This window comes from Populus trichocarpa, chromosome 18 (assembly GCF_000002775.5).
Source record: "Populus trichocarpa isolate Nisqually-1 chromosome 18, P.trichocarpa_v4.1, whole genome shotgun sequence".
Taxonomy (NCBI): Eukaryota; Viridiplantae; Streptophyta; class Magnoliopsida; order Malpighiales; family Salicaceae; genus Populus; species Populus trichocarpa.
This window is the reverse complement of record NC_037302.2, coordinates 13,259,623-13,285,993: the sequence shown is the minus strand read 5'-3', so window position 1 is coordinate 13,285,993 and position 26,371 is coordinate 13,259,623. Positions and strand designations below refer to the sequence as shown.

General features: G+C 30.7%; 1 protein-coding gene across 3 annotated transcripts in view; it reads right to left on the bottom strand.

The window, feature by feature from the left end:
• Positions 1–24,480, bottom strand: part of LOC18111045 (receptor-like protein 15) — a 100,543-nt gene extending 76,063 nt beyond the window's left edge. For 2 of the 3 annotated variants that reach the window (XM_052449271.1, XM_052449276.1), the window contains exon 1: positions 23,922–24,378. In XM_052449271.1, coding sequence (XP_052305231.1) covers positions 23,922–24,297 — 376 coding nt within the window. In that variant the 5' untranslated portion in view covers positions 24,298–24,378. Of the gene's footprint in view, positions 1–23,921 lie in introns of all 3 variants that reach the window. The other variant, XM_052449269.1, reaches the window with a different exon arrangement.
• Between the last annotated feature and the right edge of the window lie 1,891 nt (positions 24,481–26,371).

Sequence of the window (26,371 nt, the reverse complement as noted above, 5' to 3'; positions counted from 1 at the left end):
TCAGAACAATTTTAAACGCAATAAAGTTCTACCGGTAGCTCCAGATATGTCCCAAACAGTACATGAAAGTCTAGTTTGATATATTTGATAAGATTCGTCTGCTAACTTTGACCCTTTAAAAGATTATGTTGCTGAACTCCATTTGACCCGAAAATTTACCACAATATATTTTCATGTGTCTAATATTTTTCTGTAAAATTTCAGCTCTATCTAATATATAGTTTGAAACATATATTCAATCTCGCAAAACTGATCAGCAGATATTTTAAGGTCAAATTTGGACTCGACTTAGTTCATATCACAAATTTAGTAAACTCATAAAATCGGACCGAGTTTACTGATTTTGCACGAACTAAGTCTGATTTTACTGGTTTTAGAGTTTTTAATTCGATTTTACACGTTACATACATGTTGACTCGTAAAATCATACGATTTTACAAGTTAACTCGTGATTTTAACAACAATAGTAACACGTTTGATTGTCCCCTGTCTACCTATCATGTTGCTTCTACTCTTCCCTTCGCCTCTAGAATATCGATGTTGTTTATATCGTGGTACATTTTAGTGAATTAAGAAGTGATTTATATTGTGATAACAATTGTTTTTTAAAGTATTTTTTTATTTAGAAATATATTAAAATAATATTTTTAATTTTTTAAAATTTATTTTTGACATTAATACATCAAAATAATCTAAAAACACCAAAATAAGTTAATTTGAAGCAAAGAAAAAAATAAAAAAATATTTTTTAAAAAACACTTTTATAACACAAAAATAAATAGACACCAAGTATAAAAATAAATAAAAACTAGTCACTTAGTTGAGGTAAATAGAAATCTTAATTAATATTCAGAGTTTCATGTAAATAACTGATTATGTAATAGAAAAAATAATATTCATTCCATGCGTCCTACCTGATATAAGTTACTTAGATATTTGAATTTTTGTTTTCTCCCTAAACTATTATATTCGTGATAACCCCCCTGATGAGGAGAAATATAGGCATTATATCTAAAATGCTGGTTATGGAAAATTAGAAATTGGTCGTCTCTTGATCATCTTGATCATGTTCTAAAATATATTCATGGTCTACCACGGACATATTTAATGGACTTTGATGAAATTTTGTTGATTTAGCCCGACTAACATTCACATCAAGAAAAATATCCAGACATTAAATTCATGCTAAAAAAGAAATAAATTTACAAAATTTCATGATCTACTACACACATTTAATGGGTCATCATAACATTGTGTTGGTCTAGCCCAACTCATATTCACATGAAAACAAAAAAAAACTGTTCAGACATTAAATTTATGCTAAAAAAATTAGAAAAAAACTATTTTTATCCCTTCAGACTCACAGTTAAACACCATGTTCGATTTTGATCCCTTTTTTTTCTTTGTTGTCATTTCACTGCCTGATTTATTTTTATTTTTTGTAATTTTTGTGCTTTTTTCAATTTTTTATTTTTCTTAAACATGTTTGAAAAACAAGAAGTTAAAAATAGGTCATGAAAAATTCAAGTTTCATAAAAAAAATTTAATCCAAGTTCTATAAGATATATATGTGATCAATATCGGACTCTCACCCACGCCAAAGATATCATTTATCATTTTTTAAGTTGTGTTTGGTAAAAAATTGAAGAAAACTATTAAATGAGTAAAATTTGAAGGTAAAGTGTTAAATATGTAAAAACAATATTAAAAAGTGAAGGGCTAAGTATGTTCGATAATGGTTGCTAAAATTGAAATAATAATATACTTGTGGTCTAAAATAAAAATGAAAAAGAAAAAAGAATAATTATTATTAAACTAAAAAATGAAGGGAAAGCACTAAAATCAATTTAACTACCCATTTTTTTGGGTCTAAGAGAGCTATTTGGTATTATAATAACAATTATTTTTCAAAGTGTGTTTTTAAAAATATATCGAAATAATATTTTTTTTATTTTTTTAAGATTTATTTTTTATATTATCACATTAAAATGATCAGAAAACACTAAAAAAAATTATTTTTAAATCTAAAAAAATATAATAAAAATTTTCTAAATTAAATAAGAACAAAATATAAATCAACTAGAAAAATATTATAAATCATGAACAATAATTTTTGGGTCTTAACTATTTAAATGCTTTTTTGACCTTGAATGGTTAAACAAATTTAATCTAATATATAGTCTCTAAAATATTTTAAAAAACTTTCAGCTAAATCTGACATTTATATTTAAAGTTATATCTACTAAAATAAAACAAGGTATTTAGAAGAAGAAAAAATACCCTGCATCAATTATGTAGCATCCAGTCTCATTGTGCTCGCAATGAGGGGCTAATATCATGTATTTGGAACCCATAAATTATAATATAAAGATTTAAATATTGAGAGTTCTTATAAGAGATTTTAAATTCATATTTGTGATTTTTTTTAATGTTGAAACTCTATTTTTAGTATACATTATAGCACTTCATCACATGTTTTTTAGACTGTAAACTTGTTTATGCAAGTAACTAGGTAGCGTATCAATGTTACAAATATAATTTCAAGTTAATTTCTAATCCCAAAAAAAAAAATATTGGTATCATTTATTAAAAAATATATTAATAATAAAAAGAGAATTTATACTAACAATTATATTCTCTCTATAAAATTTGAATTATTAAAAAAACTGATTTCTTTTTATATAATGAAAAAAATTCAAAAAACACCTTACAAGATGAAATATCTTTCAACTTTCTATTTTAGTTTTTAGTTAGTATTAACAATTCTTTTTATTATTTATTGATTCATATAATTTTTAATTTATTTTATTAAATGTACATATTAACTTTTTAATTCTCAATTAATTTTTTTCATGGTATCAAAAAATACATTCACAATACCTGCACATTCTTTTTTAACGTTAAGGTATTTCCTGTATTTCTTATGAACAAATCAAGCATGCAGTAGATCTTGCTCTTGTCTTTTCTCAAGAGCATCCAAAGTGTTGGTGCTTAAATCATCCCAATTGCTATCCTTGATTAGTCCGTCCAGCGTAATGATTTTTGTTAGGAAATCTGGTTTTCCATCTTTGCTAATTAAATTGCTAATTAAATTCACTTAACATATAATTCAAGAATTAAACTAATGGAAATCCATCTTTCTTGTAGCCAAGGAACTCAATCAACAAATTACCATTCAAATTCAATTGTTTTTTTTTTGCCGTGGGAGACACATTGAGCGTAAAGACCACTTCTACAGTCAATCGGAGAGTAAGGGGTGTTTGGCATTGAATTTTAACATACTTTTTATTAAAATCTATTTTTTTTTGTCTTAAATTAGATTTTTTTTAGTTTTTTTATATAGTATTAATATGTGAACGTAAAAAATAAATGTTAAAAAATAAAAAATTATTTTAAAACATTTCTAAATAAAAAATATTCTAAAAAAACCACTCTCTTGAACTTAAACGTTATAAATATTTGTAAATATTTTAGGTGGCTTTGTGTTGGATTGTTAGCACGTTTTAAAAAAACTTAGTTTGGTGGTTGAATGAAATTTCTTGGAGTGATTTACCACGTTATACTACTTTTATAAATCAGACATAATAATTCAATATTAATCAGGCTCTGACTGATTGCATTATTATTATTTTTTTTATTTTGCCGTGGGAGACACATTGAGCGTAAAGACCACTTCATTGGTCTATTTTTCAAGCGTCCACTTGCATCATTTTGCATCTGTCTCAAATTGATTGGTAGTTATTTATTTATCATCTTTTAGTTTGTATTAATATTGAATTATTATGTCTGATTTATAAAAGTAGTATAACGTGGTAAATTCTTATTGATTACGCTGTAGTGGTAGCATAACCGTGCTATTTTCTCAAAAGAAAAATAAATAAATGTGCGAGTTTTTTTTTTTTTTGAAATAAAAAAAGAAAAGAAAAGCATAAGCATAGAGAGAACAATAGAGGTGGTCGGAAGGATTTTGATAAAAGCATCACAGGGAAGGGACGGACCCCAAGTGTGGCACCATTCATAGCCATCACGTTGCTTCTACCGTTGAGGGCGCCATTACACGACTCTCACTCTCAGTATGTGCATTAGTAAATTGATAATGTTTGAATTCAAAATACTCCTAAACTTAATTGTTTTTTCCTAAATTATTATATTCATGATAAAAAGGTCATCAATATTCAATAATAAACTAATAATTTAGTATTGGGCTGACATGCGAGACCTGGTCCTCACTTTGAAAATATAGATATTAAATTTAAAAAGCTGGTTATGAAAAATTAGAATATTAGCTGTCTCTTGATGATATTCTAAAAGCTTGGTGGTCGAAGATTAATTTAAAAATTATTTGTCTGGCCTAAAAAACCAAAAGCAAGTTTCTGCGTAGTTGGCTTGTCAGAAAATGGCCAAAAGAACAACGCGTTGCATGACTTAACAGACGACATATTATTAGTTTTAAATTTTTTTAAAAAACAAATAAGAAGCGAATGACTTGTCTTTTATTCTTTTATTTAAATAAAAAACTAAAAAGCAAGGCTAAATGGGTCTGACCTCTAAGCATTTGGCCTACTACTTTTATTTTGCACTTAAAAATATAAAATTATTGTGTTCTTTGAATCTTGTGAAAGAATGGGCTTCGAAGACTTGGGAGCAAGCTCTTGAAGATGTCATGCTCCTTGTTTTTAAATTGAGGAGTGAAGAAAAATTGCAATGCTGTCCTAGGCGTAGTACCATGCCATATAGCTGGGAAGCTTTTGATTCTTAAGAAATGCCAACCAACCGGGAGAGCATCTCTCCAAAGATTCACTTATTTTTTTAATTTTGACATGGTTTTTGAATAAAATATAGATTTTTATTTGAATTTTAATATTTTATTTTTCAATTATTATGTGTCTAATATGAAAATAAAAATACTAATAATAATAATAATAAATTGTTGATGAAAGTTTATTTCAATTTTTTTAATTTTTAAATAGATTTTAAACTTGATTTTAACTCATTCATAATTTTTTAAGCTTTCAATCATATATATAAAATATAAACATATTTTTTTAATAATTTTTTAACTTGTTTTAACAATCACATTTTTTTTTAACTTTCAATTTAAAACCTGGTATTCACTGAGATAAATAATAGAGACTTTCTCGTTATGGGATCTGTAGCTATGTGATCCTGTTGCATGCAGTCCTATTCATTCATGGGTTTTGTTGTTTGATACCAGGTTTGAAAATGCTCTTCTTGAAGGAAGGTAATTTATTGATTCGAAAATTATTTTCTTATAGTACGTTCTACTATGTGCAGTGTGTGTCTATATATATATATATATATATATATATATATATCCTTTAATTGATATGGTTTTTGCATTGAAAAAGAAAATCATAAAAGTTTGCTATGGAAATTAAGAATTCATTAGTCTCTTGATCATGGTCTAAAATTTAGGTGGTGGCCCAGTGGTAAAAGCTTGGGACCAAGAGGTTTGCTCCTTCTGTGGTCTCAGGTTCGAGCCCTGTGGTTGCTCATATGATGGCCACTGGAAGCTTATATGGTCGTTAACTTCAGGGCCCGTGGGATTAGTCGAGGTGCGCGCAAGCTGGCCCGGACACCCACGTTAAACTAAAAAAAAAAGACTAAAAAAAAAAATAGATTTATGGTCTACCCCGCACACTCAATAGGTTTTGATGAAACTTGCGTTCACAGAAAAAATATTCATACATTAAATTTATGTTAAAAAAATTAGATTTACAAAATTTCTAATATATATTAAAATAGATGCAGTCACCTTGAAGGTAACTATTTAAATCCTTCTGCATTAATTTTTGTATCAGATCATCTTAATTGTGCTGTCTTCATTGGCCGAAGCCTTTTAACATTTTTATTTGCTTTGTGAAAGTTTTCCATCTACAATCAAGATGCAGAATGTAGCCATGGATTTAAAACTTTTGGCTACTCCAGTATTTGCCATCACATGAGCTTGAGCTAATATCCTGGTACACACACAGACACATATCTGTATAGAGTGAGAGATTTCATGCCTAGACAGTAGGTAATTGCTGATTGTTGACCCATGTTTTGAGTTTTTTTCTCCTGGGATGGAGGCCAATTTGGTTAATATTTCATATATTTACAAGCTCTTTTCACATATATTAATTTTCTATCTCTTAATATTACCGATGAGTTGCTAACACGGGATTTGAATTCATAACCTATTTTGCAAGAATATTATTTAGCTACAAATCGACTGGTAAAAGAAATTAATTTTGTATGAGGTTTATTACCTATAGAATTTTGTAAGTTATATCATAAACCTGCGTCTTTCATCATAGTAGACAAAAATTGAATTATTCTTATAACCAACTTTTTTTGTCCTACTAAAAAGGAATTGCCGGATCAAACTAGCTAGGGTTGAGCTTGATTACTATGAACAATTGAGGCCCAGCATCGTCCGTTAATTTTTTTAACTCAAAATTTCAATAATTTTATTGTGCATTCAAAATTGAAAAATCAAAACTGCTTCTAGCTATCACATGTATATTCATTGTCTTCAAGGGTATTTTAATATTTTTACTATTCATAAAAAATAAAAGGATCCTATAATTCCCATAAACTAGGCTAAATGTTATTTGATTAAGGAATAAAATCATAATTTTATTGTTAAAATTCACAATAAAATGAGTCTAGTGTTACAATAACTGAACTACCCTCTTTCTCTTTTAGTTTTTTTTATTGTTATTTATTTATTATTCATATGTCTACTTCTCACAATTAAAAAAGGAGAAGAGATAATAAATCACGTAATTAGCAATTGGACGCGCCGCAGCCAAAATGGACAGATATGATAATCACGTAATTAGCAATTGGTCCCAGTTAAAATTATTTACGACGAGAGTGTCTTATCAAACAAATTATTAACACAAACCATTTGAATAATTGTATAGGTACAAAATTATTGTTTTAAAATCTGATCGGATTTTATTTTATAGGTTGACCTATAATTCAAGTAACTTTAGAACTAAATTGAACAAAAAAAATTGATATGAGATAGTAAAAAACCCGAATTGACTTATAAATTAATTAATTTTGAAAAAACTTATTAGTTTTTTTAAAATATTATTATTGTTTTATAAAATAAAATAAATAAATTAATGTAAGTTAATTCAGGTCAAACTCATATAAACCGTAACTAAAACTTATCCAAGTGCCTTGATCAACAAGATGCATCCTTGACTTTATTAGTGAAGAAAAACACAACAAGTTTGCGCCTATAAGACGTCGTCGTTTAGAAAACCTAAACCAGTCAAAGCAATAGAAAACCAAATGCCTTGTCATTCAGTTAATGCAACGGTCTTTTGTTTTTTGTTTTTTTTGAATTCTCCGTAATTAATACAGCCTCTTTCTCTCGTTCTCAACATTTTTCAATCTCAGAAGAAAGTCTCTCTCGCCGTAGTAAACTTTTATCCGTTCAAATTCTATGTGATGAGTTTATAAAAATTATAGGGAATATTTTAGGATAAATTATTTCTAGAAATTCTCTTGCATTATTTATGTGAATTTAATAACCTCCACTTCAAGATCATGTAGGTTTTTTCTTGGGCAAATCTCTCTTTATAGGGATATCAAATTTTTCTAGAATAAATACCTGCATAAAGTTCCTTGGGGTGTTGATGAGGGACCCTCCAAAGATCAAGTCCGTACCAAGAATATTTGTGTAAAGAACGACATTAATAAAGATATTAAAAAGCTTTTATGAATATATAGAAAAGGTTGGAGAATAAGGTCTAAAGGTGAGGAGAAGAGAATGAGTCCTTTCCTCCTCTTTCTCCCTTCTTTTTATATCACCTGATTTTTACTGCCTCATGCAAGGAGGGGTCGAAAAGTAATTTTGTATGATTAAAATAATATTATCTTACTACTTGTACCAAGGTTGTCAAAAACGCTTTTTTAACACGACACGGAACATACAATATAAACTCGAATCGTAAAATCGTAAAATCGCAAGCAAAATTTTTTAACTAAAAATCGTAAAATCACAGTTTAATAAATGAAGAGCATGCATGTTAAATATGCATGTTAATCCTCAGTTCAATACACTTGAACACAAATTAATCAGATATGCTAATTATGCAAGGATTAGATATTTAATAAATGTTGAGGCTGCCAACAACCCCACAATGCAAGCAACAACTAAATTTCTCAATTTTAATAAAAACTTTTTGGTTACAAATCTAGGTAACAATTGACTTGCCTAAATGGGCATGTGAAATTTCTATGGAAACTAGGTTACATTACAACTCTTTTCACTATAAAAATATAAAAAAACTGAACTAGTGTAAAGATTGACAGAAAAGGAAAAGACATTATAGACCCAGTACCATAGGAAGTTGATGAGCTGCTGGAATCAAAGAAATTGAGCTGAATCTGCAAAACACAAACATCATACCGCAGGAAGTTGAACCTTAGTTTTAAGTTTTCCAATTCTGCAAATGTATAGAAAGACTAATGACAAGGCAAGGAAAGAAAGTTTACTCCAAGGCCACTCGTATGCGGGCAGTTGTTGCAAGAATTGCAGCAGACCCATAAGACATCACTATATCACTTCTAGTATCAATCTGCACATTAAATTCTCTAGGAGGAGAACTCAATTTCACTTTTTTAAATTAAAGTCTAAGCAAAAGAAAAAAGTCAAGAATCAAAGTATATCAAGGCGTTTAATCATCAAGTACTAAAAAATTACTAGTTATCAAATTCCACAATGTGGAACAGCACGCAAAACTGAAGAGAACCAAGACAGATACATTACAAGGTCTCTGAAGTTCCTGTGACCCTGATTGCAATGGAAACCCAAAAGGAAAGAACATCAAAATTAGTCAATAGTATAATAATTTAAGCACACAATATAAATAACAACAAAAATCAATTTTTTTGGATACAAACAAAAGCAAAGAATCAATCTTTACTAAATATAATTAAACCAACATGCATAAAAATCCCATTTCGTTTCCTTTTCTTCCACTTTTAGAAAGAATCACAACCAACATCCACCACAATCTCATTTTAAGTGTGCCTGTGAGCAAGAAATGCATAAATACAAATTTACCAACTCTAAACAAGACTCATAACTGTGAGTTCATTAAATAGCACTGAAATGAGACTTTTTACCTCCAAGAATGCAATTCAATCATAGAAAGGAACCTTAGAACTAGGAAAGAGGGGTGGCGATAAAATTACCCGACGAGGTAAGGATCAGAGGAACCTTGGACAGAGAAGTTGACAATACCACCAACAAAGCCTTGTAAAAGACAGGCGTGTCTGAGTCGGTCTCTGTTCTTGGTTGTGATGGTTCTTGCTTCTGCGCATTTAGAAAGGGGGGGGGGAGATGGAGATGGTGAATCCTTTATCCTTTCATAAAAAACCAAAGTCATCAGGTGGACAACAAAGGTCCCCTTAACATGGTGGTGTTGGGTTCTCCCTCAGCTCTCTCTCCACTCCAAATGATGATCGTTTCTTCTTCAGATAATAAAAGCCTAGTTCTTGGAAGACGAAGCCATGGCCTTTGGTTCCAGCGTTGTAGTACTGGCTTCCTTAGTCAACTTGCACAATTTCAATTCGTGTCGGTCACGGGTGGGGTGGGGATTGGGAAAAGGAGGTGCTGACTCAGCACAGGGCACGAGTTTTAAATTTCACGTGAAATCGTGAAATCGGACCGGTTTTTATGTTTTTTACGGGTTGACCCGATTTTATGTGAGTTTGACCGGGTTTGACTGATTTTACCGGTTTTCAAGTTTTAACCCCGATTTTACACGTTTTATGCATTTTGACTCGTAAAATCAGCGATTTTACGAGTCAAAACTCATTTTTAACAACCATGACTTGTACCATCACATCTAATTAATGTAAGCATGACCGGCTTGTTCGTATTTAATGAGATTATGATGGGCATCATAATTATTAATCTAGGTTTAGGGTATGGGAGGCTCAGTGTAGAGTGACCCTTCAGTTACACACTCAATCTGAGGGACGTTGGGCTCAATTCACGCCCGGAGCCCAAGAGAAAACGGGTCTAGCTCGCGACTGCACCCAAGAATGATCAGGGACGGTCATGTCCACCCAACGTACGTGGGGTTGGGCGTGGACGCGTCCAGGTCCAACATGTGGTTGGGCTAGGACGCGTCCAGGCCCAACATGGAGTTGGACGCTGTCGCATCCAGCCCTCAACGTGGGGTTGGGCGCAGACGCGTCCAGGCCTAACATGTGGTTGGGCGCAGTCGCGTCCAGGCTCAACATGTGTTGGGAGCGGTCGCATCCAGGTTCAACATAGAGTTGAGCACAGTCATCCCCTTCCTTAACTTAGAGTTGGGTACCGAGAAAGACATAATCCCATTTCGGGTTATGACTTTCACGCGTTGTCTCTTAAATGAGGTTGACTTGAGAAACCATAATGCATCATTATGTAAGAAGGTTTGATTCTTCTTGTAATAATAGGGAATTTCAATTTCGATCAAAGAGAGAGTCTTTATGTCATTCAAGTTCTCCGCAGGTATCCATCACTCACTCTCTCGCTATAAATATATAATTTGTTCTTCTTGTCTGTGAACTTGCTTTATTTTGGTTAGTCTTTGAGGGGTCTTTAATTTTGTAAATCTTTTTTTATTATATTATAGTTATTTTCATGTAAGCTTTGCTTCATTTCTCTGTTTGATATGTTCTTTAGTTTTTTGTTCATTGCAACTTATGATTTCTTGAATTTATCTTGGGATTAGAGAATTTTCAGAGTTAAAGTTTGGATCTTTTAGATTTCGTGGTAAGTGTTTTCTTTTATTTACTTCTTAAAGAATTAGGGTTTAGAGAACAAGAAACCCTTTGATTGATTGGATTTTATTTCTTGGCAAGATTTTAATTTCACTTTCTATTTAACCGGGTTTAAATTTTTGAAACTGGTTTCTCCTTTTCTTTCAAAAAAATTGAAACTCTGTTTATGTTTGTGTTTTAAAGCTCTGTCCATGCAGGTAAATGAATTCCCTATTAACGTATGCAGGTTAAAAGACCTGAGCAGGTCAATAAATATGGTCAATTATTGAACCAAAAGAGAGAGATCAAATTTCAAACTTGATTGAAGTGGTAAGATAACTTTTTTTCTTGATAGGTTTTCTTTGCTGTAATGCTTCTGTTTCAATTTTAAGCGTAAATGCAAAATTGAGCTGCTGTTTTTGTTAATTGTAATATCATGATTGCTCATAATATTTTACAATTAATTGCAAAATCTTCAAAGTTTTATTCCTGCATGTTGGCTTTCCCGTCTTAGAGGATACAATTTTCAAAAAATAATCAACTGCTCTCCTAATTTTTTAAAAAAATACATTTTTGTTTTCTTTTGGATTCACTAATGTTGTTGTAACTAGCCTATAATAGTAAAACTATCACTCATAGCTCATGTTATTGAACCAACATTGTTGTATTATTGTTGGTATGGCTGTAGGGAATTATGTTTGTTGGCACTTGTCTCTTCCTTCGAATTCTGAATTTCTGCTATGGGAATAAAGGGAATGAGAGCTGATGGAGCAACTCTTTTATTTTGTCTATGCAAACATAAAAAATGGCACTAAAATAAATAGCATTTTTTAGTAAAATGATTTCATAAATCACTTCTGCAACACCATTTCTTAGTTTAAAGTTGATTGTTGCTTTGGCGTAGGCCGGGGTTTTGGGGGTCAGTTTCTTTCCTTTTCCTTTTTTTATTTCACTTTAAAGTCTTACTTCTGATATTATTGGAAGAAAACCCAGCTAAGCTAAAAATATCATGCTGCTTCTTTGAATTTTAGGAATCTTATTTGATTGAAATAGGCAGTTGGGTTGTGAGTGATTTCTGCCTTGCCTTATTTTCTTAAAGAATCTAACAATCATCACTTTGCCATTCTTATAGGGCCTAGGGATATGGTAAATTAATTTTGCTGATGTGATATGATAGTTCTCTTTTCGACTAATATTTGGAATTGATTTTTTACAAATACATGATTTTTATGTGATTGAATATACTGGTGAACTTGTCAGACCTCCAATAGATGAGTGGAAAGAGCGCTTTATATACAGTTCATTGGTGGTATATTTCTGTTGAGAATGTTGCCATTGTCCTTACTCTTTGTATGCATGTATTTGTCATCTAGCACGACTACAAACTATCATCCTAAGACTAATGTGATTATTTCTGGAATTGATTTTTACAAATACATGATTTTTTTATAGATTGATTGCTTAATATGTTGAAGTCCTCTACAAAGGTGTTGAGATCGAAGTTTACCTTTTCTTTTCCTTGTTAATGTAGGGTGCCAGGAATTGTATGTTTAGATCAAACTTTATAGCATTTGATTAATCACAAGGGCTGGAAGTATTGCTCATCTGATTGATCACTCGTGTAAGGTGTGCATCATCTTTTCATCCTCTTTAATAGTCTTTCTTTTGCATATGAAAATATGTATTGAAAAGGTTGATGCCATATGTGATTTATAGAAAAGCTTTATGATTAAATTTTGACAGATAAATTCATCCAATTTTATAGCATTTCTCTCTCTTTATATGCTTCTGATAATGTTATTTATAGATACATTGTTGGTGTGGCTGATGAGAATTATGTTTGTTGGCATTTGTCTTTTCCTTTGATTTCTGAATTCTTGCTCTGGAATCAATGGAATGAGAGCTGATGGGAATTATGTTTGTTGGCATTTGTCTCTTCCTTTGATTTCTGAATTCTTGCTCTGGAATCAAGGGAATGAGAGCTGATGGAGCAACTCTTCAATGTGTTATTTTGTCTATGCAAACATAAATAGTGTTTTTTACTAAAATGATTTCATAAATCACTTCCGTGTTCCGTAACACCATTCCTTACTTAAGCACTTCAGTTAATAAGATTTGCTTGTTAACAGTTTTGTCGTCTCCCATTTTGAAGAGTAGGACTGTTGAAATAGAAAAGGGCTAAAGTATTAATAAGATTCCGAAGTTCACAGACTCTGTGTTCTCTCCATTTCGTGTCCCTTCTTTTCTTTCATGTACTGATCCTCCCCTCTCTTGAATGGTGACATTTCCATATGCAAATACAGATCAAAGCCTAGTTTGTTAGCTGTAGCTGGATGCATGATGCCTTTTATGGATTGCATCTTGAACAAATTTCACTACTGCCTATACATGTCACATTTTTCTTTCCTAATTCTCTCAGACTTCTCTAGTATTGTATTAAAATTAGAATGCTAGCATTCTAACTGTTATGTACTCTGGTTTGTTGTAGGTTTCAGACTTTGAGAAATCAGATCCTTGTGCAGTGATGAATCGTCCCCACTGGACACAAGAGAGCTTTGCATTGCATGCATGGTATGTTTGTTATTTATATCTTGCATTCTTGCTTGGCTGAATTCTATGTTCAACAAGTGTATTGCTATTTTGCTTATTAGACGCTGTTTCAATACCTCATGTATGTAGATGCTTGCATGTATGCTTGAAAGAGTGAAAAACTAGCAGTGTTTTCAAGTGATTCCATGTATGTAATCCTGCTACCTAATATTTTCTTTTTGCACTACCAAAGGCATCCTTTTTTTTTTTCTCTCTATTTTATGCCTCGAAAGTTGTTATTGTATATAAGGGGTTACTGATTTTTGTCCTTCTTGCAACAAGCAACTGATTTGGGGAGTACTGCTGTAAATTTGTAATATCACATTCTTGATATTTTGTAAACTAATCCTACCAGTGGGAATTTCTCGAGGCCAAATCCTTTGATGTAGTACGAAGAGAATATTTCGATTAACATTTGAAACCAGATTGAATATCAGTAATACCTAAAGACATTGCTGATATTCTTTCTAGCAAATTTCTCAAACAGGACATTACTGATATGCCTAAAGACACGATTCTCTTAAGCTTGATTTCCTTGTATTCATTTTCAGAGCATTTAAGTCTGGGTTATTCATTGCAACTATATAGTTGGTAGAGAAGTTAAAAAACATCTCGAGTATTGAAGTTCATGTATGTGAAGAATGCTTGACAAATGACTGGTATTCATGGAAAATAGATACTTGCATGTTATCTACAGAAGCCATCAACAATTGTGACATTATTTGGCGGTCGTGATTTCATGACTTCATATTGCATATTATTGAAGAAATTTGACATCAAGATTGATTTAATGAATCTCAAATACATCTAGATGCAAGAGTTCGAGATATATTGAAGAAATTCATTCACATCTTTCTATTTTCAAAATCCATTTTTAATGTAGCGTAAAAGTTGAAACACATTTTTCAATAGGTGGAATTAGGAGCTAAATCAAAAAATTTCAAAACCTTAAAAAACTCTATAACCCTAATTCATAAACTTTAAACTCAAACCTTAAAATACCCCTAACTCCTAAACAAAACTAACCACTAAAAATACTCTAAATTCTCAAAAAACTTTAACACCTAAACCCTAACTCATAAACCTTAAAATACCTTTAAACCTTACGTCTTAAAATACCCTGAAACCCTAGAAAAACCGTATAACAACTACTAACACTTAAAACATCCTAAACCCTAAACTATAGACCACTAAAACACCTAAAACTACAATACCCTAAACCCTAACCATTATAAAAAAAACCCTAACTTTAACCTTTAAAATACCTTAAATCGTAAAACAACTGTAACCCTAAAATAGTCTTAACCCGTAAACCCTAAACTTGTACCCCTTAAAATACCCTAAACCCTAGAAAACCTTAAACCCTAGAATTCTAAACCCTAAAAAACTCAAAATTTAAATCCTAAACCCTACATTTACCTTTTTAAAAAACCTTAAACTCTAACCACTAAAAAACCTTTAACCCTACAAAAAAGTCTTAACCCTGTAAATTCTAATTCCTAAAATTTTAACCCTTGAAATACACTACCCTGCCACTAAAAAACCCTAAAACCCCTACGATACCCTAAACCCCAAAAAACCAAACCTTAAACCCTAAAAACTTTTACCCTACTAACCCTTAAAACACCATAAATCTTAAAGTCTAACCCTTACAATACCATATGTTGTTATCCAATTTTTGACCCACCTTTTCGATAAATTTTTAAAAAATCCAAAAATAGCGAAAAACAACCAAAATCCAAAAAAATATGTTTTTAATATATTTGCATCGTTTTTAGCGTTTTCAACGTCGTCTAAAAAAGTTTTAAAGGTCTTTTAAATGCGTTCGACTTTTCACGCATTATTTTTAAAATCATTGATTTTTCTCATTTGAGTCGACGTTGATATTGCTCGTTTTCAAAAAATATATTAAAAAAAAAATTAAGGGACCAATTTTGAGACCCAAGTAATATTTTACCTATAAATAGTTGCCTTCAACCCACATCAAGGTAGTAATTTTGAGACTTTGGGGTGAGGCAACACCAAAAAAAAAAAAAAAAAGGAGAAACCCTAAAAGATTAACTTTTCTTCTCCCTCACCGAAAACCAGCCGCCAGCCCCTCATCCCCCCTTTTGATTTTTTTTTTCTCTTCTCCCTCAACCGGACAGCCGATCTTCCCCACCCTCACAAATCAGCCTCACCGAACCCCACTGACCAGACGATTTTCCTCCTCACTTGCCCACTGCCAAACACAAACCAGGCCACACCCAGCTTCTCCTTCACCGCAGCTTCAACAGCCCCAGCTCGCCAAGATCAAGCCGACCGCCCCCTCACCAGGCTCCTCTCCTCTCTCAGCCGACCCATCGGCCTACCTCTCCGGGTCAACAAACAGACCCGACCACAGCAGCCGACCACAGACCCACCGTCTCCATCTTCACCAGCTCCCGCCCAACAGTCCTTTCTCCTCCGGTAGCAGCCCAAACATAGCAGTTTCAACAGAGCCCGCCGACCACAAGCCACGCCCCTCGGCCTCTGTAATCCGACCAAAGACGCCCTGAACTCAGAGCCATCGACCGCTTGTAAAGGAGAAGATCTGCAGTGGAAACAGATCTGAAGGGAAAGAAAGAAGACGGAAGGGAACAGATCTAAAAAGGAGATTAGAACCGAAACTTGGCTTGTGTCTTTTCTTCTTTTGCAGGTGACGGTGGGAGTCACCGCCGGCAGGGAAAGGAAGAAGGGAAGAAGCCGTTCCAGATCCCTTCGTTGCTTGGATTTTCTCACGCGCCGCCAGTGAAGGCGGCGCATGGAGCAGACATGCCGCCACTGTCTTGCAGCTCCAGAAGTCTGCCTGCCACTGTTCCGGGGGTGCAGAAGACCTTCCCTTGTAATTCCAGATTGTTTTTTAGGGGCTATTTTGTAAATTTGAAATTGTGTAGTTTAATTTTTTTTTTTTTGAATTTGTATTTTGAAATGTGGATGTAAAAAAAAAGGAAAGGAAAGAAAGGAAAGGAAAAAAGAAAAAAAATATAGTCAACGTGGATGTGTGTGTTTGAATGTTTCTATGGATGTTTTTTTATGATAAAATTGTAAAGAATAAAAAAGAATTTAATATTTTGATTTGTGCGTATAAAAAATTATGAATTTATATGTAAGTTGTATGAATTTATATGTAAGTTGTACTTTTAAAATTTGATGAAAGGATAAAATTTTTAAAACTTTTTTAAGACATTAAAGCCATGAAGCACCTTACCTCAGATAGGATCAGATAGGATGTGTTAGGGGTGCTAATATATTTTTTAACCATAACTAGTTTTTTACCTGTAAATCTCTGACAAGACTAGTATATCCAGGTTTCTTAGTAGTTCTCAATTAAATACTAGGTGGCGACTCTCGACGAATCAAAGCAAACAACGAGAGAGAGAAAAAATCGTTAGCCGATGCTGTCAAAAAAATCGCCAGCTGATGCTGTGAAAAAAATCGCCAGCCGATGCTGTGCCGGTGACGTGCAACACCATAAACTCTAAACCTATAATACCCTAAACCTCCCTTAAAAAATCCTAAACACTAAAATATATTAAATCCTAAACCCTAACATCTAAAACACTATAAACCTTCTAGAAACAGATAAACATTTTACCCCTTAAAAAACTCTAAACCCTAATCTCTAAAAAACTAATTCTATAATACACTAAATCATAAACTCTAACATTTAACATACTTGATCATTGCACATAATATAATTTAATGTTTAGTGTTTTATGGTGCTGTGAGTTTTTTAAAAGCATTTTTATTTTATCAGCACATTAAAATTATTAAAAAATAAAAAAACTCAAATTAATGTTTTTTCTAAACAAATACTTTTGAAAAGCATTGAAAAACAAAAGTTACAGCACTCTCAAATATAATCTTAATATAAAGATATTTATCATACAAATCAAAATTACCACATGACACTCCAGAATTCAAATGTAACTACAAAGTTTTAGTAAATGCCTTAGATATTCATTCCAAGGAAACATATATACCCATTCGATAGTAAAAAATGAATTTTATTTCATCATATTAATAGCATATATTAACACTTAATACATTAATCAACACTGAAATTAAGTTTTCAAAACAAATAACACTTAATATAGAGCCTACTTATATCTATATTAAGACTTATCTCAATAAGCACATCACACAAACTCGTAACTATGACTATTCACGTTTTAAAACTATGAAAATATTTATTGGATATATAGCATTTATTTTGTTAATTAATTATAACTCTTTGGATATAGAGAACCGGTCAACTCTCATGATATCTCACCAACATGACCCTTCATATTTTTTCATAACAGAAATCATATTGTAATTTTATTAGCTGTAACAGTAAAGTCAACATAGCACTGTATATATGTTCAAGCAAATACTCAATAAAAAATCCAGCATTATTGTTGTCTTTTCCATGCCTTGAGTCTTGGTATACTATTTTCTCTCAAACGCATCAAAAGTAAGAAGTTTTAACAAATCTCTAATTCAAAGGCAGGTGCAACTATATAACAAAAATTAGTCTTGAAAGGAGAATAAAAAACAAATGATTTGCTTCCTTGCAAGTTTGCTTGGTAGTAAGGTAAGAAAAAAACAGAAAATTATTTGCAAGATGCCACAAAGTGTTTGAACATATATTAACACCATTTATAAAGATTAGTTTATTGATCAATATACACTGAGCCAATACCTTTTTAGACACAAGGCTGAAATCGTCTAAACCTGGCTGGCACATGTAAATTGTCCACAAGAAAGTAATAACAATTATTGATGCTCTCCCTAATAAAGTAAAACCATGCTCGTCTCCAGTGTGGGTTTATGTATAAAACTGCACTTATTGTCAACAGGTTTATGATGTATGCCACTGAAAATGTCACATAGAAAGCCTGCATATCAATGAAGCCATACCTTGATAACGGTGATGGCAATATTTCTCCACTGCAATTATTGGTGAGCGGTGGTCCACAAAGCAACGGATTTCCCTCGTAACTAGACTCGCTGAATGTTACAAATTGTGCAACCATCTCTGGTATTTTGCCAGATAAGTTATTGTAGGCTACACTGAAAGTAAAAAGGGAGTTTAAGTCGACAAGCTGATAAGGAATTTTCCCGTTCAAGTTGTTGTAAGAAATATCCAAGCTTTCAATCTTCTTCAGGTTTGAAAATGCAGGTGGTATTGGACCTGTTAAACTGTTATGAGATAGATTCAACACGTGGATGTTGTTAAGGTATCCAAGCTCAAAAGGAATCTCTCCAGTCAAACTGTTATGGCTAAGATCTAATTTGTTCAGCCACGAGCAGCCATCAAGTGCACCAATCAGTGATCTTGTCATCATCCCTGAAGAACAAAAGTTGGATGGTAGACTTCCAAAAAGATTGTTCTCTGAAAGGTTTAAATATAGAAGAGAAAACATCCATCTCGGTATCTTGCCAGATAAATTATTGAGACTGACATCCAATGTTTCCAAACGAGAACCATTAGACAAGCTATTCGGAAGAATCCCGGTTAACTGATTCCCTTTTAATATCAGCTCGGTCAAGTATGTTAAGTTGAATTTTTTCCAAAAAAACTGGCCTTTCAAATAATTATTTGAAAGCACGAGAACACCTAATGATAAACAGCCTTCCACCAACTGCTCGGGTATGTTGCCTGACAAGCCATTGTTGGACAAATCTAAGACTTCCAAGAGGCTCATATTGCTGATCGAAGAGGGAATGCTACCACTGAAATCATTTCTGGACAGGTTCAAAAACACTAACCTCGGGAAATATGCTCCAATTTCGGTGGGAATTTCATTGTGGATGCGATTTCTCGAGATATCCAAATGTGACAACCAACTCACAAGGGAATGATTTGCTAAATGAAAAGATCCTGAAAGAGAATTATTGACCAAATAAAGCTCTTCGAGTTTTGTGTTGTTTTGTAACAACCACCTCGGAAATTCTCCTGTCATTTTGATGTGTGAGAGATCAACAAATTGAAGGTCATGTTGATAATACAGGAATTTCGGAAATGTCCAGCTGGATCCGGTACATGCCAAAGAAAGCCCCTGTAACTGGAACCTTGGAATTAAATTGTGTACCAGCTCTGTTGACTCGTATAATTCATTACGGTCACCATTCAAATTCTTGAGGTTTGAAAGGTTAAAAAATGGGCCAAGTGAGATTGGTATTTGAAAGTGATTGTCTGACAGTTTTAGATCTCGAATAGACGTGAGACTACCAATGAGACTCAAGGATATATTCCCAGTGAAGTGGTTGAAAGAGATATCTAAAGCTTGAAGGTTTGTCAAATTCGAGAAACACGAAGGCAAAGAACCAGTGATATTATTATAGCTAATATCTAGTTTCTGGAGACGATTTAACTCACAAAGGCCTGCAAATTATCCATGTTAAAAGAAATTTAGCATACAATAATTTAATGCAAACTATAGGATCGTACAGAGAGCGAGCAATATAGGATTAATGAAGGCTTTTCTTATATGCGAGGACTAGGAAAATATTACTAAACTAGTTATATGGCTCTGCATTGAGGTAATAATATAATGTGGTTGTTTAATTATTCACATGTAATCAATTTCTTAATGATTTGATTATATTTGAAATTGGTTTTGAGATTTTTAATTGGTGCGTCGTATCAATTTTTAATTTTTTTTTATTAATTTGAAATTGGTTTTAAGAGATTATTCCCTAAAACTAAAATAAATAAAAAAAGTAATAAAATTATATATATAATTTTCTTGATGCATTTAGAATGACATTCTTATTACTCTAAAGAGATACTATTGTATAAATTGATTTTGTAATTTTATTAAGAAAGAAAAAGCATAATTAACAAAATAATAAAGTTTCAAAAATTACATAATCCAAATCCTATATTATCATAAACTTTTAAACAACTTGGAGGACTTATTAATAAAGATTGAACTAGTGTAAGAGATGCTTTTCTTCATTATTATTATTTTTACATTGTATCTAAAAATATCTAATATAAATTTTAAATAATTCAATTGGTTTATGTGATAACATAAACTAAATTCAAACTATTTATTTAAAACCTCTTCTCATATTTTTCTCTTTTTTCAACTTTGGCATGAATATTTTATTTTTTCTACTTTTTGTCTATACATAGGGCTAAAGAAACCCAGTTTCCATGTTAAATCTTTTATTTTATCGGTTTAATGGTAAGAGATATCCTCAAACTAGTTTGAACGTCGATTACAATTAAGTTCTCTGCATATAATTTTATATGCATGTTCCACACCCTCACATTGGCTTGTGCATTCATATAAATTTAATACAAAATATGGGTTTAGGTTTAAATATATTGACTATTAAACAATTCATGTCTTTCCCATTGAATACACTTAGATTTGCATCCCTTTCTTTTATATATATATATATAGCTATTTGTCCCATATTTCACTGCGAGTCGTATATTTTTAAAAAGGAAAACTGAATATGCAAGATATTTTAATGTGTTTTTTTACATAAAAAATTCAAAATATAAATCAAAAAGCTTATGCTAGTATCTAATTAAATAAATCGATAATCATCCAAGTAAATAAATGAAAAAAAAATCATTAACAATAACTACAATAAAAACTTGAAAAATTAAAAGATAGATCTAGAATAGATATTTGATCACGTAAAATAATATATTTACCCAGTTGTATTTACTGAATTTATTTATTAAAATCAATAAAAAGATAATAGAAATAAAAACACATATGAAACTGATTGATTAAAATAAAAATAAAAATATATTTTTAAAATAATATAGAACGATAAAATTAAAAAAGAAAATGAGCAAGAAAAAAGAATGTTGAACCGCATTAACTTTAAAACTTGTGACCTGGGTCATTAGTTTGGAAGCACTATAAATAAAAAAATCATGAAGCTCGATCCCTGACAAATGAGAAGCTAAAGGATGAAACTAAGAAAAAAAATCAATTACACAAAAGTTTCAAAATAAAAAAATTATAATTAAAAGAATGAGGTTGAAAATTAAAATTAAAAATAAATTAAAGGGCAAGCAAAAATTTTCAATTGGAGTATTAAATTGAAAATAAAAATAACTTTCACAAATAGAAAAACAAATCAAAATAATGAGGGCCAAATTAAAAAAAAATAACATAAACCTTGATTGAAATTGAAAACTAATAAAATTTTAACAAAAAAACTAAGTAAAAAAATAGAAATTAAAGAATAAAGACCGAATTGAAAACAAAATATTTGACAAATTGTAATTGATTGAGTAAATTGAAAACAAACAAAACTTTTATAAAAGAACGAAGAACGAAAATAATAAATCAAAAAAATAAGGATTATTTTCCATTGATATGAAAAACAAATATATTATCCTTGTTCATATATTTATCTAAAGAAAAAAAATCCATTTCCTTATTATTTTAATAATATACTATTAAAGATTCCTAATTCCATGTATTAAATATTCTTTTCTTGTATACATGTTTAGTTCTTCTAATAGTTTGAAAAAAATGCTACGAGTCCAATATTAACTTAATTTATTCCTATCGTTTGAGTAAATTTGAGTTTAAGAAAATAAGTTATTCATATTAATAAAGTAAAAAAATAGTGTAAAAGATTATTATAATCGATAAAGAATTTGTTTTTAGAAAAGGCAAGCATGCTATTCTAGAAAAAAAACATGTAAAAGATGATTACGAGATAATCATGTAATTCCTTGCTTCTTTTATAATTAATTAAAGTAGGTGTTTTATGTGAAAGCACAACAAAACCAAATAAATTTTAGAAATACTGTTAAAAATACATATCCTTATTGTTCTAATAATAAAGTACTAAAACTATTATAGAAAACAGATGGTATGGTAGTTGTGGAAGTGCGTTGCTAGTAGTGATTATTAAAAGGGACTTTAATTATTTTCATGTATAATATTGGTTTTGATTATTTAATTCCAATTAACTAGGTAGTTTCGAGACTATATTCTAAAATTACAAACAAAAAATAAAATAAAATCATCTTATCACTTGTAAAAAAATCTAGTAATATATATATATATATATAAAGGAATATATGTAGGCATGTAACCTTTCGTGTCTATTGATCCATGCAGCCAGTTGTGATCAAGATATAGATATTTAAGAGATGAAAGCCCTTTGAAAAATGATAAGGTGCTATCGTAGAGGTAATTTGAGCTTAAATCAAGAGTCTCCAATTTGTTAAGTCTTGATGGTCCTTCAGAGCCTGCTTGATATTTATAGCAAGCGGTTAGTAATTAATTTAAAAAAAATCAATTACATTTCAAATCCTAAATATTCATTTTTGTCTTCAAAGAATTTAATTAAGAAACAAGTCTTTGATTTGAAAACCAACTACATGATTATCACTCATGTCAAAATCATTAATTATTTGAAGTGTAGTTAGAAATTAAAAAAAAAAATAACAGGTATCAAGCTAAATAATTATTCATCACATAACCTATTTGAGAGTGTGTATGTAAAAATTGTGTTTTAAAATGTTTTTTTTATTTGAAACATATCAAAATATTTTTTTTATTTTTAAAAATTTATTTTTAAATCAAAAAAATTCAAAAAATAATAAAATAACAATTCAACAATAACACCAAACAGGCTCGAAATGTAAAGTAGTATTGTGATGTAGCTTGATTTAAATAAAGGTACATAGAGGTTTGGTATAATTAATATATTATTCACACTTTGGCACAACTAGATTTTTTTTTATCTAGCACAGAGAGATATGTTTTCCTAGGTCACGTAGACAAAAAAAAAAATTCATGATTGGTTTTTTTATGGTAGGAACATGACCTACCTATCCCTTCCTGTCTTGTCTTATTTTTTTGGGATTAAAATATAATAAAAATAAAATTTAAATCAAAATAAGCACTAAAGAGAACAAATATACTTAATCTGAAACTTGAAATATTAAACGTAAGATGGATATTGGGCACTAATTAATTGATACCTGTTAAGGTTATAAAATCTTGGATCTCATTTTCAGCCAGCAATAGCTCCTTCAAGTTCCTCAATGAATCAAATTCTAAGTTAAGAAAATCATACAAAAGAGAAAAATTAATATAAAACTTTTAGGCTTGTTATTCTCGAATTGAAACTTATAAGGATCAATTCATAACTTCATATCAAAGAATAAATAGAACATGTGTGTGTCTAACATTTCGAGTCTTTTTCAATTGATTGTGATGATGTGTTTGTGTGGGTCTAGGTACCTTTCGTGTCTATTGATCCTTGCAACCGGTTGAAATCAAGATTTAGATATTTAAGAGATGAAAGCCCTTTCATGGATGATAGGATACTATTATTGAAGTTATTGTTTAACAAATAAAGAGCCTCCAATTTGTTAAGCCTTGATAATCTTTCGAAACCTGCATGCACGTAAGATTTCTAGTTAGTTGTTAGGGTATAAAGCCAAAGAAATTATTTGATTAATTAAAAGAATAAATCGATTTCAGTTTATATATGTTTATTTTCGTGCTAAAATCATGAAAGATGAAGTCTTTAATGAAGAGGCAAACCTTCATTCGCAACACAGCCAGCTATGCCATTTCCACCCAAGTCAAGAACTTTGAGTTCTTGGAAGGGAAGAAATATAGATGCATTTAGGTACCAATCTCCCATAGATGAGTACCAATCTCTTGCAAAGAAAAGATGGATTTCGACGACTCGTCTTGTAGTGGAATTGCTGCAGGTAACTCCTTCCCAGCTGCAACAGAGGGCATTTTTTCCCCAAGAGAATAGCGGGGATGAAATGTCATTTGGGTCGTCACCAAAGGAAGTTTTGATTTGCAAAAGAGCAATTCGTTCTTCCTCCAAACACCCTTGTGATAGAAGCATGGCATTAATCATCATTATCACCGCCACTGCTGGCAGAGAGAACCTGTTGAATCCCATTTGTACCCCTCTGTTTCTGCTTGAAATTAATGTATCAAATACTTCCTAGGAGCCAAAGGCTCTTTATAGGGGAGAGCACCATGCATTGCCGTCCGGCGGGCCCATCTTTGATCAAGTGGATCTTTTATGGAAGGTGACTCAGTCCATCAATTTCCATGAAGTTTCAATTTTTGTTTTTTGTTTTAGAACAATGTAAAATGATTACTCTTAAATAAAACTCGGTTAACCTTAAGTTTCTTTTCTAAACCACTGTGAAGACAAGAAAGAAAGTATTTTGATCTTTTCCACAAGAATCTACACAGGCAGTCATCAAACTAACGATGGCCATTATATAGAATTTTTGTTACATGCAGTTAAAAACTCAGGTGTACTTATGATTCGATTAATCTGGTAAATTTTAGTTTAAATTTGGTAAAAATTTCTTTGATCTTTTTCTATTTTTTAATTAAAATAATGTTATTTTAAAGTTTTTTTTTTAAAAAAAAATATTTGGATTAATTCTCCTGACTTACCCTGAATCTAAACCTTGCTCCATATTAACTCTCATAATGTATTTAATAACTCTGATATTATTTAAAAAATTAAAATATTAAATGAGATTATATGAATAGTTTTATATTAAATCTATAACATTATATATTATTTAAGAAATTGTTTGAGGTTGAACTGTCATTTTGTTATTTAAAAAAAATCATTTTTTTACATTTTAGTGAACGAAGTATAAAAATATATAACATTATTGGTCTTTAATTTGGAAATATAGCATTATATCTAAAAGTTGGTTATGGAAAACTGGGATTTCTCACCAGTCTCTTCGTCATGTTCTAAAATGGTTTAAAAGCCTTGATGAGATTATGTTGGTACAGCCCACCTCATGTTTATTTATATATATATATTTGGCAGTTTCATTCTATCTCTACAGTCAATAGGAGAGTAAGGGGTGTTTGTCGTTGAATTTTAACACACATTTTATTAAAAAATAAAAATATTATTTTATAATATTTTTAAATAAAAAATATTCTAAAAATAACCACTCTCTCTGAAGTTAAATGTTATAACTATTTGTAAATATTTCAGATGGCTTTGTGTTGGATTGTTAGTACGTTTCAAAAAAAGGGTCTCTTAAATTAATTTATAATATCTAAGAAATAAGTAATTTTTTTTAAAAAAAACTTAAAATCTTTTTTACCATTATTAACATTTTTATTTTCTTTCTTATTTTAGCGGTTCATTGAAATTTCTTGGAGTAATTTATTTAAAGAGAATTATGATTAATTTTTTAATCAATGTGAATATTCAAATCAACTTGCATATATATTAATTAATTAATTAAATTATATTTTATTTTATTTTATAAAAAAAATTAAACATTGACTTGGAGTCAACTGACAAAATGAAACCAAGGCTTGTGAAGGCATGAAATATTTTAATTTTTTTAAATATTTCCTGTTCATTACTGCTGTCTACATCTATCAGCCGTGGTGTCTTGGCAGTTGCAATATCACATCAAATGGCATAATTATTGGCCTTTTAATTCTTCGCTAGTGTTATCATTTGCATCAATCGACATCAATAATTAATAGTGACACCAAGAGCTTGACTATATATCCTCTTCGTTTTACATTTAAAAAAAAATGAAAAATTTTAAATTTTATTTATTTATTTATTTTAAATTAATTATTTTTTTTATGTTTTTTGATGTATTAATATTAAAAATATTTTTTAAAAAATAAAAAATATTATTCTAATATATTTCTAAATAAAAAATTAAAAAATAATAATTATCACCGCACATTATTGAGTCTCACCTGTATAGCTATCACGTTGCTTCTACTCTTCTCTTCATTGGTCTATTTTTCAAGCGTCCACTTGCATCATTTTGCATTTGTCTCAAATTGATTGGTAGTTATTTATTTATCATCTTTTAGTTTGTATTAATCTCTCAATTGATTATGTCTGATTTGAAAATTAATCTTAATCTCTCAAAAGTGTTATTCTTTATTATTATTCTTTCAAAGTTCCATGGAAACATCAAATAATTCTTCACCCAATCTTATCATTTATTTATGTAAAA